Source organism: Cetorhinus maximus, chromosome 27 (assembly GCF_964194155.1).
Source record: "Cetorhinus maximus chromosome 27, sCetMax3.hap1.1, whole genome shotgun sequence".
Classification (NCBI taxonomy): domain Eukaryota; kingdom Metazoa; phylum Chordata; class Chondrichthyes; order Lamniformes; family Cetorhinidae; genus Cetorhinus; species Cetorhinus maximus.
This window is the reverse complement of record NC_135905.1, coordinates 18,709,746-18,723,701: the sequence shown is the minus strand read 5'-3', so window position 1 is coordinate 18,723,701 and position 13,956 is coordinate 18,709,746. Positions and strand designations below refer to the sequence as shown.

Below are 13,956 nucleotides of genomic sequence, written 5' to 3'. Positions count from 1 at the left end.
TTTAAAAAAAGGATTATGTTAAAATATAAGGAGAAATTAGAGAAAAAATGGGATGGAGAGATCAGAAAAGGAAGGGAAAAGAAGAGAAATACAAATAGAAAGAAGTAGCAAGAATCTTTCACACAACACTGGAGCTTGAATGCCTGCTCCAATTTCACTGGAGTATGTTAATGAATGTTGCATTTATTACTCATTAATACTGTTGTATTATTGATGAAATCAGAGCTCCATGCATTCATTAAACACACGCCCACATGCTCGCTGATCTCCCACTGCTGCACTCTTTACTTAACTATTGGTTGAATTCCATAAAATGTTTTCACCATTCACCAACGCAAGACCTGCTCACAGGCAGTTCCAGTCTAACCTGCTACTGATTTAATAACAAACAGAACTTTGCTGGTCTGGTGGTGGGTGGAGATCAGATTTCACGTCCAGGAATATCACAACTGTGACAAGTAAAATGTGGGCCACTGCTACAGTTCATTGCTGAGATTCCATCACATAGATCAGGGACACCCCAGATTTATGTCTTCATGGGCCACACAGGTGAGCATCATGGAGCGTTGGCTGGCCATTTATAAGGGAAAATTCAGCACAGCCAAATTTCTGGAGTGAACATCACTAGGTAGGAACACAAGAGCAAGATAGGGAGATAACACAATAATTATGATTCTTCAACTCCTACTTCACTGAAATCAGCCCCTAATACCTAGATTCAGGTTTCTGTTTAAGTTTCAAATATCTCAGCTTGCTGTTATCACAGAGTTTGGTGTTCAGGCTTAGGATTTAAGCATCAATAAGACAAAAGTACCAACAGTACTTCCCAAGCACCCAAACCCACAAAGTTCAAACAGGATAAATCAGTAATTAAAAAATATAAGCGTCAATAAGACTAAGCTGTCTAGGTTTGAATGGCCAGGTTACTAGGGCTTGGGGCCCACATAGCCTGCAGTTCAAACATATCTTAAATAGGCATTAGTATCTCTCATATGCCCAGTGAACATTTGTCATATTCTTAACTTTTAAAATATTAAGTTTACTCAGCGTGGAATTTTTGGAACTGACTTTTCTTTTAAAATGGACAATATGTGTTGCAAAAGATGGCCACCTAAGGTCACCTGACCTGATCTATGAATTTAAAAGCTGCCATCCTGTCTTACAAGGACATATGGATACATTCCAAACCAAGAGGTGTCAACCACCCATACCCTGAGATCATCCAAAAAAAAATTGCTGAATTGAATGGGTCTTTCTGAAACAAAGACAGTGATTGTCTCAAGGCCCCTCAGGGTGCATATCTTCAAGTAATAAACCAGGTTGTGGCTAATCAACCTAAGACCAACACCAAATTCAGAAAAGGTAACTGTGAGAAGCCACGTGGTAGGAGCCATATTGGTCTCCCTTTTAATCTTTAAATGCTGTCTGCAGAAAGACAGTAGCAGCAGCAGAAAGGGCAGCAACAATCTATGCCTTAAGAACTGGAGACTGTAACATCACAGGGTCTCCGAAGCGGTTCCTTTTCAGACCTACCAACACAGCAAACTGACCTCCTGGTATGAGACTGCGAGCAACTAACTTTGTAACCTGCAGAAAGTCCATCTCTTCAGGACAATCCCGAAAACCACTTTGGCACATGACTCTGGCTGTCGAACTTATCTAAACTGCACTTCAGGAATGAAGATATCTTTTCCATCAGGCCTGCAATGCATGTTTTTATAAACCTGGACAATCACGTGTATTATGAACAATTCCTTTTGTTTATAACATGTACTATTCTATTCAACTGTATTTTCCTTGAGTGTGTTTATGTGTGTGACTGTGAGAGTGCTGTAGTGTTAGATTTTGGGGTGAGCACGTGAATAAATGATCCTCTTTATTCAAACTCATGTAAAGCTTGCTGCTGGTTGTTCAAATTGTCCACACACTGCGGGGTCGAGAAACACACACATCTTCCTTTCAAAAGCTTACTGATTATGGACAGTAGGGAAGGAAACGGATTCAGTAGTTCTCTCTCACCCTGTCCATAACAGGTCACTTTCATTGTGTAATTTTACTTACCATGTGTAATCGTGTAATGGATTGGATTGGGATTCCCAAGATCTCCATCATACGCCATCACGCTAAATATTTCTGAACCCTGAAAAGGAAGTAAAAATGCAGTTTGTATGAAGCTTCAATTTCTTATTTCTTTATCCTGTAAGTTTTGATTATTTCATTCAATTTAATTTCTGTGGATTTCCTGCCCACCTTGTCCATGTCACTAAATATCAGCCACATGGGCAGGATCTTTAGGACGTGTAAAGTGACGCGGAACTCCCGACGTTGCCCTGCGTCATTTCAATCCTCAGGTCGGCAGGGGCTCAGCTGAGTCAGCTTTGTGCCCACTGACCTGTCAACGGCCTATTGAGGCCACTAATAAAACAATTTAGGTCATTGACAGGGCTACCCATCATACTCAGGGTTGATGGGCAGGCCAGGAGCCCTGGCGGACTTAAGAAAAAGCATGAAACCTCATCCACGGGCGAGATGAGGTTTCATGGGTTTTTTAAAAATATTTAATAAAGGTTTGAGTTAAAGTGACGGACATGTCCCAACTCAAGTGACCGTGTCACATGAGGGGACATGTCAGGGAAATTTTTTAAACATTTACCTTCAAAGTTTTAATTCTGAGCCGATCTTCCTGAGCATTTAGCCTCAGGGTGATCAGTGCACTCTTTCGGCTGAGGGAATCCCCACCACCCCCCCCCGCCTGCACAGGGAGTGCATAGCGCTTTCTGGCGGACGTCACACTGGGTGGGTCTTAATTGGCCCGCCCACTTAAAATGGCGGCGCGCCCCCGATTGGTGGTGCCGATCAGAGGCATGCCTGCCCACGCCCGCTCCTGCACTTCCCCCTCAACGGGGGGAAAATTCTTCCCCATGGAGTATTGTCTAGAAATGCTACTCTCCTTTCGGCACCTGTTAACAATGGCACTCACAGGTACAAACTTATATCCTCCTGCCATAGTTCTGTCCACAAGCCATAGCTAGCACACCATCCTAAGCATCGATCTTTTCCAAGTCTATGACTATTTCCCTTTAAACTTTGTATGAAGCAGAGCCAATAAATTCCTCTACAGAGTTGTTGCTAGGTTATCTATTGTTTGCACTTCTTTGAATTAAGCTTTATAAAACAGCAGAAAATTTGACTTGCCACTTTTTGATCTGCCACTTAACCAAAACAACCATGTAGATGTTAGCCACAGCTCAACAATAGCAGTGTCACCTCTGGAGCAGAAGGTTGCGGGTTCAGGTCTGACTTTAGGGGCTTAAGTATAATCTATCCTGATGCCTCAACATAGTACTTAGGGGGTGTTGACTTTCAGATGAGATGTTAAACCAAAGCCTGCCCACTGGTGCAGGGGCTACATCTATCTGAAAGACAAATTAGAGGAAAGAGCAATAAGGGACAGAAGTAATAATATTCTGGGACTAGCTTTTCCTGGGAGACACATATGCAGCTACAGCAGTAAAGCCACTATTCAGCAGCATTACTGCTGTAATGTTGAGGGATTCTTGTGTTCCACAGTGTTTGAAGCAAAAACTTAAAAATGGCTATGGCAGATGTCACAGAAAGCTTGAAACATGTGTTACTCCATGGGGGAGAATTTTCTCCCCATCGGGTGGGCCGGTCAGGAGCGGGTGTGGGCAGGCGCAGAGCCAATCACCGCCCGTGGTCGGTTGCACGCTGCCATTTTATGTGGGCAGGCCAATTAAGGCCCACCCAGCGTGGCGCACACCCGGAAGTGCTGAGCGCTACCTGTGTGGGCGGGGGGAGGAGGGAGAGTCGGAGTCTGCGATCTTTCGCGCATGTGCGAGAAAGAGCGCAGAAATCTCCCTGAGGCACAGAGCTGTTTCAGGAAGATTAATTTCATAATGAAAAAAAGAAAAAAGAAAATTATTCAGACATGTCCCCTCATGTGACAGTGTCTCATGAGCTGGGGCATGTTTATGAATGTTCATGAAAATTTTTATTGAATTATTAAAACCTTCATGAAACCTCATCCCGCCCGTGGATGAGGTTTCATGAGAAATGTGAAGGCCGCCTGGGCTCTTCGCCTGCCCCCCAACCTTAAGGTTAGATGGGCAGCCCTGTTCAATTGGTTAATTAGATTTCTAATGGCCTTAACAGGCCTTTGACATTTCGGCGAGCACACAGCCGACTCCGGTGCGCACCCGCCGATCTAAAGATTGGAATGACACGCGGTGACTTCGGGACGCACGCCCAACATCACCGCGCGTCATTTTACATGTCAGCATGTGGGGCCCGCCCCCGCTCGCCAACCAGAAGATTTTGTCCCATGTGTTTGGATAAACTCTAGTTATTTATTACTGTGTATTCTTAATTATTCACTTCAATTCACTCTGTTTCTCATGAACCTGTGAGAATGCAGAAAATGGCTGTTATCTGATGCACGTGCATGGTTTGGTGATTGCATAGGAACAGGAGGAGGCCAATCAGCCCCTGAAATTTATTCCACCATTCAATTAGGTCATGGCAGATCTGTATTTTATCTCTTATCTAAGCAATTTGGTCTCATGACCCTTAATACCCTTGCCTAACAAAAATCGATCAATCTCCATTTTTGAAGTTTTGAATTGGCCTAGATTCATCAGTTTTTTGGAGAAGTTTTATGTTCCTTTTGTCGAGTCGCTTTGTTCAGCGAACACGGTTGCACGCCTACCTACTGGTGAGTGAGTTGGTAAACAATATACTGCAGACGCAGAGACCAATCTAAGATGAAGCACATGCTGTTTATTAACACAAGTAACAGAGCACTAACACAATGTGTGCTTCTCCAACCAGACCCTATTCTAAACTACTGATTATCGTTGTAGCCCACGCTACATAACAATTGGATAATACAGTCACGTGGTCAATCTGCTCACATTCTCTTAAAGGTGCATTGCACCTCAAATTACCACAAGAAGAGAGTTTCATATTTCCACCGCTAATTGCCCCCAAGTCATGAAAGTAATTATTGATTGGTAAATTCCTGTCACTTGATCCTCAGTTGAAGCTGAACTTTGTCTTACCTAGGCTTTGCATTCTTTATACAAGTAAATCAGCCATCTCAACGGAGACCTGACCATGTGACTGTCAAATGTATTGATATCCACTTACAATAATGAATATGCGATGGATCACAATCCGCTACTTACGGGCTCTGTGTTTTCATACACATATCCAAAATACGGTGTGCCAGAAAATACGGGAGGGGTGTCCTGCATATCCATAACATTGATCGTAACAGTGGTTGTAGAAGAGCAAATTTGATACTTTCCTCTCAGCTTCCCGCCTCCATCCTAAGATAAACGTAAAACCAAATTTTAGCATTTCTTATAGAAACAGCAGACTCAATCAACATGTTTCCCCCTCCCCTTCCCAAAATATGTGCTGTAAAACTGTCAATTTACCTTGGCTATAACAGTAACAAAATGAGCCCTGGACTTCTCAAAATCCAGAGTTGCACCTGGCTTTATTCGAAGGTCCCCATTGTATCGATCCATTGAAAATTTGCTTTTACCCATATTCTGGAAGAGATGAAGCAGAAGGAGCATCAAATCAGGGATGAACAATATTCTTTCATGGGGTGTGGGCATCTCTGACAAGGTCAGCATTTGTTGCTTATTCCTAGTGCCCTTGAACTGAATAGCTAGCTGGGCCATCTCAGAGGGTAGTTAAGCGTCAACCACATTACTGTGGGTCTGGAGTTACATGTAGGCCAGACCAGGTAAGGATGGCAGGTTTCCTTCCCTAAAGGGCATTAGAGAACCAGATGAGTTTTCACAACAAAAAGTGATAGTTTCATGGTCACCATTACTGATTATAATTCCTGATTTTATTAATTAAATATAGTTGCTATGCTGGGATTTGAACCCATGCACCCAGAGCAATATCCTAGGCCTCTGAATTACTAGTCTAATAACATTACCACAATCTCGTTCTAAGATGTCAAACAAAATCTAAACAGGAAAAGTCTACTCAGTGATGAAGCAGAAAGTGATTTTTTAAATGAAAAATCTAAGTTCTTACTTAAAAATTTAAAAATAGATAACTATAATTACTCTTAAAAGATTGGGGTAAACAGAAGAGTAATTTTAATGTTTGCCAGTAGTATAAGATTAGCCACCTATTACACATCTCTTCTAAGTTTACTTTTCACTGTAGTCAACAGAAGATCCCACATTTACATTATCGGCAAAAATTAAAATAACTCCCAGCCTTCTCTAGTCACCAGCACATGGAAAGTGTTTCATTTATAACCCTGAACCTTATGGCCTGGGAGGAAAATCTGATTTAACCACTCAGTAATTTCCCTTGCTTTACGATCATCTGTGGATGGGTCCTTACATTCCTTTAAATCTTCTCATACTCCAACTAAATTGGATTAATTTGCTGCCAAATTAGGTGACTTAATCCTTTCCCTTCAGATGTCCAGGGTGGATTAGGCTGTCCCTATAATAAGTGGTAATTATATCTATAGATTATTCCAAAACGAAAAGAGCACAATCTTTGGATGACTCACTGAGCATGACAAATGGTGTGGTCCTGAGTCATATTGACTAGGAAGTCTCAGTTTCTATCTTTGTTTAGTGCTGATCTCAGTTGGAGCAGTGACTGGGTGCTCCAACTGGCCTCAGTATCTCTGAGTGGGGTATAGGAAAAATTCAGCCAGGGTTTCTTTTTATATGCGACTGACGGTTCGGGATAGTGTTGAACTCAGTTATCATGGTCAAACCCCTCTTGAATCAGAGACACCTACTATCCAAGCTTGTTTGTGAAGAATCTGAAGGAATTATTAATAGGCTGTCCAATTATTACATAGAATATGGGTATGATGCAGGGTTACAAACATAACGTAGCTCAAGACAACTTTGTTAGAGCCATTACCATGTGTACATATTTCAGTATCTGACTGCTTTACTACACAATTAGCCTGTCTGAATGTCTGTTGCTCTCCCTAAAGAAGCTCTGAATATTTCCACAGCCTAAATGTGCCCTTTTGAATTCCCACAGCTATCGATTGCTATGTCAAGTCACAATATCATAACTACAAAAACATAAATGTGATCTCTTTAGCTCTATTTTGCTAAATCATGGTATTTATGTGTAAAAGGGTTGCATTCACTCTTTGATTTATTTTGTGAGCAGTGTGAGGATGTTTTCATAATAAGTCAAAAATTGTGCATCAGATAAAGAATACCTGTAGAAAGTAGGTGACACTGCCTCCAGATCCATTGTCTTTGTCTACTGCATGCACCTTGAATATGCTGGTACCTGAAGGTGTGTTCTAGCAGACCCCAGTCCAAGAAAGAAAATATTAGTCAACAGAAGCTTTGCATTGAATATTTTTCAATTTGCAATTAATCAATTAGGGAAATTACAGGGCTTAAAAAAAACCTACCTCAGGCACAGTAATGACATAGGGTGTATTAATGAATTGCGGGCTCTCATCATTGGCATCTGTTACAAGTATTCGAACCTTTTCAACAACCTGTAATCACAAAAGGCTTACTAACTATAATTCTTCACTGAAAAGATTTTGCAGACCTGTATACATGTTACCCAAAATCCCATTTAGAAAGCATCACAGAAGAAAATCATAACATGAATTCTCTGCATCACAGATGCTAAAAGCAATAATTGGTGAAAATATTTTCCCTTGAGAATAATTTTGACGGGAAGCCCTCTGGTGATGACACTGAAACAGAATGCCCACCCTGAATGTATCCGAATTGTTTTGTTCTGTGTAATAACACTATATTACATTGTTCTCAGCTAAGAATCCTCAGTACAAAGCAGGTACGTCTAGATGAAATAGAACTATACTGCAGAAGGATTTCTCAAATCGGCTCATAAACTGAACGTATTTGAATGATTTTGATAACCCGAGTTTCTGTACTGGCTAGTTCCTAGCTATGGTCTTTCAAAGAAGCTGTAATAAACCACAACATTGCTCCTAACCAATTTTAAATGTCACAAATCATTGAGACTCCTGCCCAAAGCCATATCATTAAGAAATATGTAGCCACTGTGCTGTTAAAATGCTTTTATTTTTGCTTGGTAAAGGATATTGCAGACTCCGTGTTTCAAAATGGTTGCTATTTTGTTTTTGGTTTGCTTGTAAGAGTATTATCCTCTTCCAGTGCTTACGTATGTGCCATCCATCTGTGCAAACTAGGAAGATTAGAATCCAGAAAGCCAGCAGTGGAAAAGCCTCTGATGAGATTACTGAGACCCTGTATTTAATACAGACTGCTGCCTTTTCAAACCACGTGATTGGGTGACAGAAATTGTTAACTGTTTCTCTGGCTTAAACACCTGTTAAACATAGTTTTGCCTCATCCCCACTCCAGCTGCTTCCTGAGCACCTGTACCTCCTCTTACACAATGTCCACTTCAACATCCCCTTCCCCATGCACTTAACATTCTCTTTTGGCCTCACTCTCACAGTAAAATAGAGAGATATGGCAGAAAATGGAAATCATTTCCTAGCATTCTGTAGCTTTCCTATGGGTGAAAGGCAATGAGAGAGCGACTGCCAAGATAGAGGCCCTGATATGAAGCAGATGGTTGGATGTAGATAAGAACAGAAAGTGCTGGAAAAGCTCAGCAGGTCTGGCAGCATCTGTGGAGGGTGAAACAGAGTTAATGTTTCGAGTCTGTATGACTCTTCTTCAGACCTGAAGAGTCATATGGACTCAAAATGTTAACTCTGTTTCACCCTCCACAGATGCTGCCAGACCTGCTGAGCTTTTCCAGCACTTTCTGTTTTCATATCAGATTTCTAGCATCCGCAGTATTTTGCATTTATTTTAGGGTTGGATGCGGATATTGAGTTGGAGATAGGACTTCAGGTGGCTATGGAGTTGTGTATGCAGGGACTGAAGCAATCACATTTAAGACGAGCTGAATATTAAAAGAGGAAATGAAAAGCACTGGGATCTGTTAAAATAAATATTTGGCCATCAACAGCTTCATTCAGCTGAGGGTTACCTGCTGACAATTGCTTTTGGTAATGTTTCAATGAAAAAACGCCATATCTGCAGCTATTAGGATCCTCATTTAAAATTATTTTACTCGCTGTATGGACAATGTCTCGGACCAAAGCTTAAGTACAAGATTCTTTGTAATGTCTAAAGAAGTCTTACTTTATTCACACTGTCAGAAATACTGACTAGTACTTCAACCTCACCTTCTTCCTGCAAAGTAAAAGAAACACATTTACATATTATTGAATAAAAAATAATGGTTGATCTTCCAAATGCACCTTCTCAGGATGGAACCTCAACCAGCAGGACCATACTTTTGGGATATCACCCCCTTGATATGAAGACCGTATCCGTGATCTTGAAACAGGTGTTTCTGTTTGGGATTGTGCATTCTGTTATGACCAGGTGAGAAGGGGTGAACTGGCTCCCCTCTATTCAACCTCCTTGGTTGGTCACACCAAAGCTTTTAAGTTTTTTTTTTGTGAGGATATGCCTTTTCCGAATCCAGATGTATTTAACTATTTAAGCTGTGAGCAATAAGGAACCAATCAAACAAGGCTTTCTTGAGTCAAAGAAAGAGCAAATTTATTCATCACTAAACCCGAGGGAAAAAAGTAATAAAAATGGAAGTTAGGGTCCAATAAAAACAGTTAAAAAAATGTCTGTGACGTGTAGGTTTTTAAACAGTGTGGCCGATTTGGATTAGCTGGTATCATGGATGCGGTCAGATGTAAGAGGTATTGCAATTATTACGAGACCTCGGTTCGCTGGTAGATTTCTAGTAAAGTTGGCTTCCCAACCAGGGAGGGAGAGAACCACTTTCAGCCTGTCACTTCTGTTGAAGTCTTTTTTGACACCTCTCTGCAGCAGATGAAGGCCTGGCCTGAAACGCTTCACCCACTGCACACACCCACACACACACACAGGCACGAACACACACACAAGACACACAAAACATGGATTTTAAGGATGGGATAAAACAGTTCAATAATACCAATCCGGAGTGCAGGATTTGATGGGTTGATTTTGATCGATGTCTTGATGTGAGTGTCTGTTGCTATCACAGTTGAATAGCTGGCATTATGTGTGCCAGCTAAGAGATGTGGGTTTTAGGCTTGTAGCAGTGCTAATTGTGTGAGGATGTATTGGAGCATATGACTTCAGATTGATAGAGCTTTCTGGTAGCTGAGTGATGGGGATGTGGTGATTTGAGCAATGTTTAATTGAGACAAGTAGTGCAGTTGGTAAAAAAAAAATGGCATTTGCAGATGCATCCATTGACCTTGCCTGCTGGTGTGAGTTTATTAAACTTCTTGAAGTACTTCATTCAGGTCCTGGGGCTCGACTCCTGGCACTGGTCTGGATGAATATCTGGGCTGCCTCTCTCCTCCTTTCCACCTCCACCAAGGCCTCTAGTGCAGCATTTGGAAACCTTAAAAGTCGGTGTCTCCCATGTTGTACCATTCTTCAATGTTTACCAGATCAGAGTCAATACTTGAATGATTGCCAGCACTTACACTAGCCACAATGAACTCTGCTTTAAGAAGTGCAAGCCAGTTTTAAGAGGTGCTAGCCACTCAGGATATTTGCCTCCTGCTGATGCATCCCAACAACAGCACAGCTGGCACAGGCTGGACACTGAAATCATTGAAATGAGTAGGCGTCATTACAGCATTGCAATCAATGGGCAGGGGGTAATTTCATATCCTGATCCCCATGCCCATCTTCTGAGCTATTGAATTTAACCCCTTCAGCAAGTGGTGTTTTTGTTAGTTGGAGGTGAGGGCTGTACACACTGATACTCTGACCCAGGCTCCCATCCAGTGAGGCCCTGCCCTGGGAGCACAACATTTACCATTATTATCATTTTAAAAGGAATTGGATAAGTATATTAAAAAGAGCATTGGAGAGTATGGAAAAAGGACAGGCCAACGGAATTCAAGTAGAACATTGTCAAAAAGCTAGCAACAGCACAGATGCGATGGGCTGAATAGTCTCCTTCTATGTTGCAATTTCTACGAATCCTTGAATCTATGATAACAATCAGTGTCTACCAGCATTAAAGTGAAACATTTGATCATAAAACAAAACAGCAAAAGGCCTCACCTCTCTGTCCAGCTCCTCCACCAAAGTGACATTTCCTGTTTGTGGTTCCACTGCAAAATAGCGTTTTGCTCCAGGTTCAAAGGTCATGTCATAAGTGACTGCATTTCCCTCTGGGTCTGTGCCATTTAAAGTGTACAGATGTGATCCTAGGGAAAAGGTAGAGTTTATTCCAGCAGAAAAATATTTTGGACCTCAATTTCCAATTGGGGTGTGTTAATTCAGAGTTAAGTTTTAGTCCTTTGTTTAACATGTGTGAAGGAACAAATGTGTTTAGCCAGTGCACTTGATAGGGTTCAGTGTGTTATAGATAATGAGAAGCCAATAATAATACACCTACAACAAAGTGGTTGACTTTAAGGCACTTTGTAAAATAATTGCAAGGTGAGGCAAATGGGAGTTGCAAAATTGACCGTGTAGTGTTACATTCATAACTGTAACCCATACTCCCATTTTGGAAGCTTCCATGGAGTCCCATGATGTTATCTTAAAAATAATGCACTGTGCAACAATGCAGCTAAGCAGCATGCAAATTTGCATGCAGCACCCTCCATTATCTGAAGCAGGTACCAGCTAGGTGTCATGCCCTGTAAAGGCATATGTCATATTCGGAGCTTTAAACATGGACTGTATTCAGTATAAAATTTTCTGGGACTGTCTCCTCTTTTAAAAATGGACATTAAAAGGCTGGTAAGGTGGCTGCTGAGGATCAGATGACTTTTGCAATTTCTGCACAGACTCAGAAGAAACCTCTGGAAAGTTCCTAATTGAATGACCATGGGTGGAGCACATCCCTTGATGGACATACCAAGATGAAAACCAAGATGAATCCACACATCCTATTGTTGTGGACTTATCCAAAACTCAACATCAATGGACTCCCAGACCCAATGTCTCTGAGCTTGATACTTACAAAGTGAGCTGGAGAAATCAGTTCATAATAAGTCGGTGTGAATGGCCACCTCCCATTCCCCATTGTGTAGCAATGCTTTCTAGCTTCAAATCATTCCAGGTGCACAGTAAAAGTATTGATCATGTTGTCACATTACTGAAACTGACTACAGATAACAAACCTTATTGCCCAAGAACAGGGACAAAGCAGTCAGTCTGCAAACAACACAACAAGAAAAAGCAATAGCCACAAAGGCAGCAACACCTATGCCTTAAGATTGGACACTGCAAGGTCTCCAAGACCGTTCCTTTTCAAGTCCGCCAATGCAGAAAACTGCCCCTAGTAATAAGACTAAAAGCAACTTTGTGACCTGCTGTAAATCCACCTATTCAGGGGAATCCTGCAATGACTTTGATGTATGACTTTAGTTATTAAATTCACCTAGCCACACTTCAAGATTGGAAAAGAATTCCTTCTTCACCAGGCCTGCACCCACATGAGCCAATCACGTGACTTACAAATTATTCCTTTGTTATAACTTGTTGAAGTGCACTATCCTCTTTAACTGTATTTCTCCTCGAGTGCGTGTGTATGTGAGAGTGGTGATTGAGTGGTGATTGGCATTAGACGTTCAGGGTGAATGTGTGAATAAATAATCCTCTTTATTTAAATGCTTGAAAAGTGTGCTGCTGGTTATCAAAAGTGACCGTACACTCAAGGGTTAAGAAACACACACAGCTTCCTTTCCAAAAAAACACACGGATTATGCACAGTAAGGGAAAGGAACAGGGGTTTCAGTTCTCTCTCAGCCCTGTCCAGAACAGAATTGGAAGCTGCATTCGGGATCTGAGCCAACAGAAATAAACAAGCTGAAGCTGACATTCAGAGAGTAAATTGGAAGCAAAAAGGAAGAGCCCAATTGCTGAAATTGTTTATTTAAGAAAAGGGAACTACAGCAGTAGGCTTCATCTGTATTAACACTAGAAAATAGAATATCTGAATTTAATGTGGAATCATTTATAGAACAGGAGCAACCTTAATAATTGAACAGCAGCAGCTGACCAGGTGGAACCTGGTGTGAGAACAAGGGCAAGAAGGCCTGAGGTGCTAAAAATGCTGGCTGAGCATTTCTCCTTCGCCCCAGGACTGGAACAGGCAGAAGATATAGAACCTGAAACAGACCAGGTTACCTTAGCAAACGTTTGTTTGGAAGAGAAGAGGCTCGGCTTAGAGGGCAGAATTTTGCCCTCGGCATGCGGGGGCGGACCCGCCACACCGACGCATAAAATGATGCGCGATGACGTCGGGTGTGCATCCCGACATCATCGTGCGTCATCTCAATATTTTGTTCGGCAGGCGCGCACCAGAGGCAGTTGCACGCCCATGGAAATGTCAACAGCCTATAAAGAACGCTGCCCGTCCAAACTTAAGGTTGTCGGGCAGGCGAAGAGCCCGAGCTGCCTTCGTGTTTTTCAGGAAATCTCATCCACGGGCGGGATGAGGTTTCCTGAAGCTTTTATAAACTAAATAAATACATTTTTTAAACTTCACAAACATGTCCCAGTTCATGTGACACTGTCACATGAGGGGACATGTTTAAAAAAATTTTTACTTTATTTATTAAAAAGTATTATAATCCATTCAATCTCCCTGAGGCAGATCCGTGCCTCAGGGAGATTGCTGCGCTCTTTCGCGCACATGCACGAAAGAGCGCAGGCCCCGACTCTCCTCCTTCCCCCACCTGCAGAGGTAGCTACTGGCCACGCGTTATGCTAGGCAGGCCTTAATTGGCCCACCCGCATAAAATGGCGACGCACAGCCGATTGTGGGCAGTGATCATCTCCGCGCCCGCCCTAGCCCAGCCTGCCCGCCATAGGGAAAATTCTCCCCAGAGTTTCAGGCAAGAAAGGAGAAATGGGAAAG

The 13,956-nt window shown here is 42.0% G+C and overlaps 1 protein-coding gene across 2 annotated transcripts in view; it reads right to left on the bottom strand.

Moving 5' to 3' along the window:
- cdhr1a (cadherin-related family member 1a) overlaps nt 1-13,956 on the bottom strand; it is a 62,594-nt gene that overhangs the window by 36,836 nt on the left and 11,802 nt on the right. For both annotated transcript variants that reach the window (XM_078530836.1, XM_078530837.1), the window contains exons 3-9: nt 11,145-11,290; nt 9,198-9,248; nt 7,451-7,540; nt 7,250-7,336; nt 5,460-5,576; nt 5,205-5,348; nt 2,062-2,140 (exon numbers count right to left, since the gene is read on the bottom strand). In XM_078530836.1, coding sequence (XP_078386962.1) covers nt 2,062-2,140; nt 5,205-5,348; nt 5,460-5,576; nt 7,250-7,336; nt 7,451-7,540; nt 9,198-9,248; nt 11,145-11,290 — 714 coding nt within the window. The remainder of the gene's footprint in view (nt 1-2,061; nt 2,141-5,204; nt 5,349-5,459; nt 5,577-7,249; nt 7,337-7,450; nt 7,541-9,197; nt 9,249-11,144; nt 11,291-13,956) is intronic.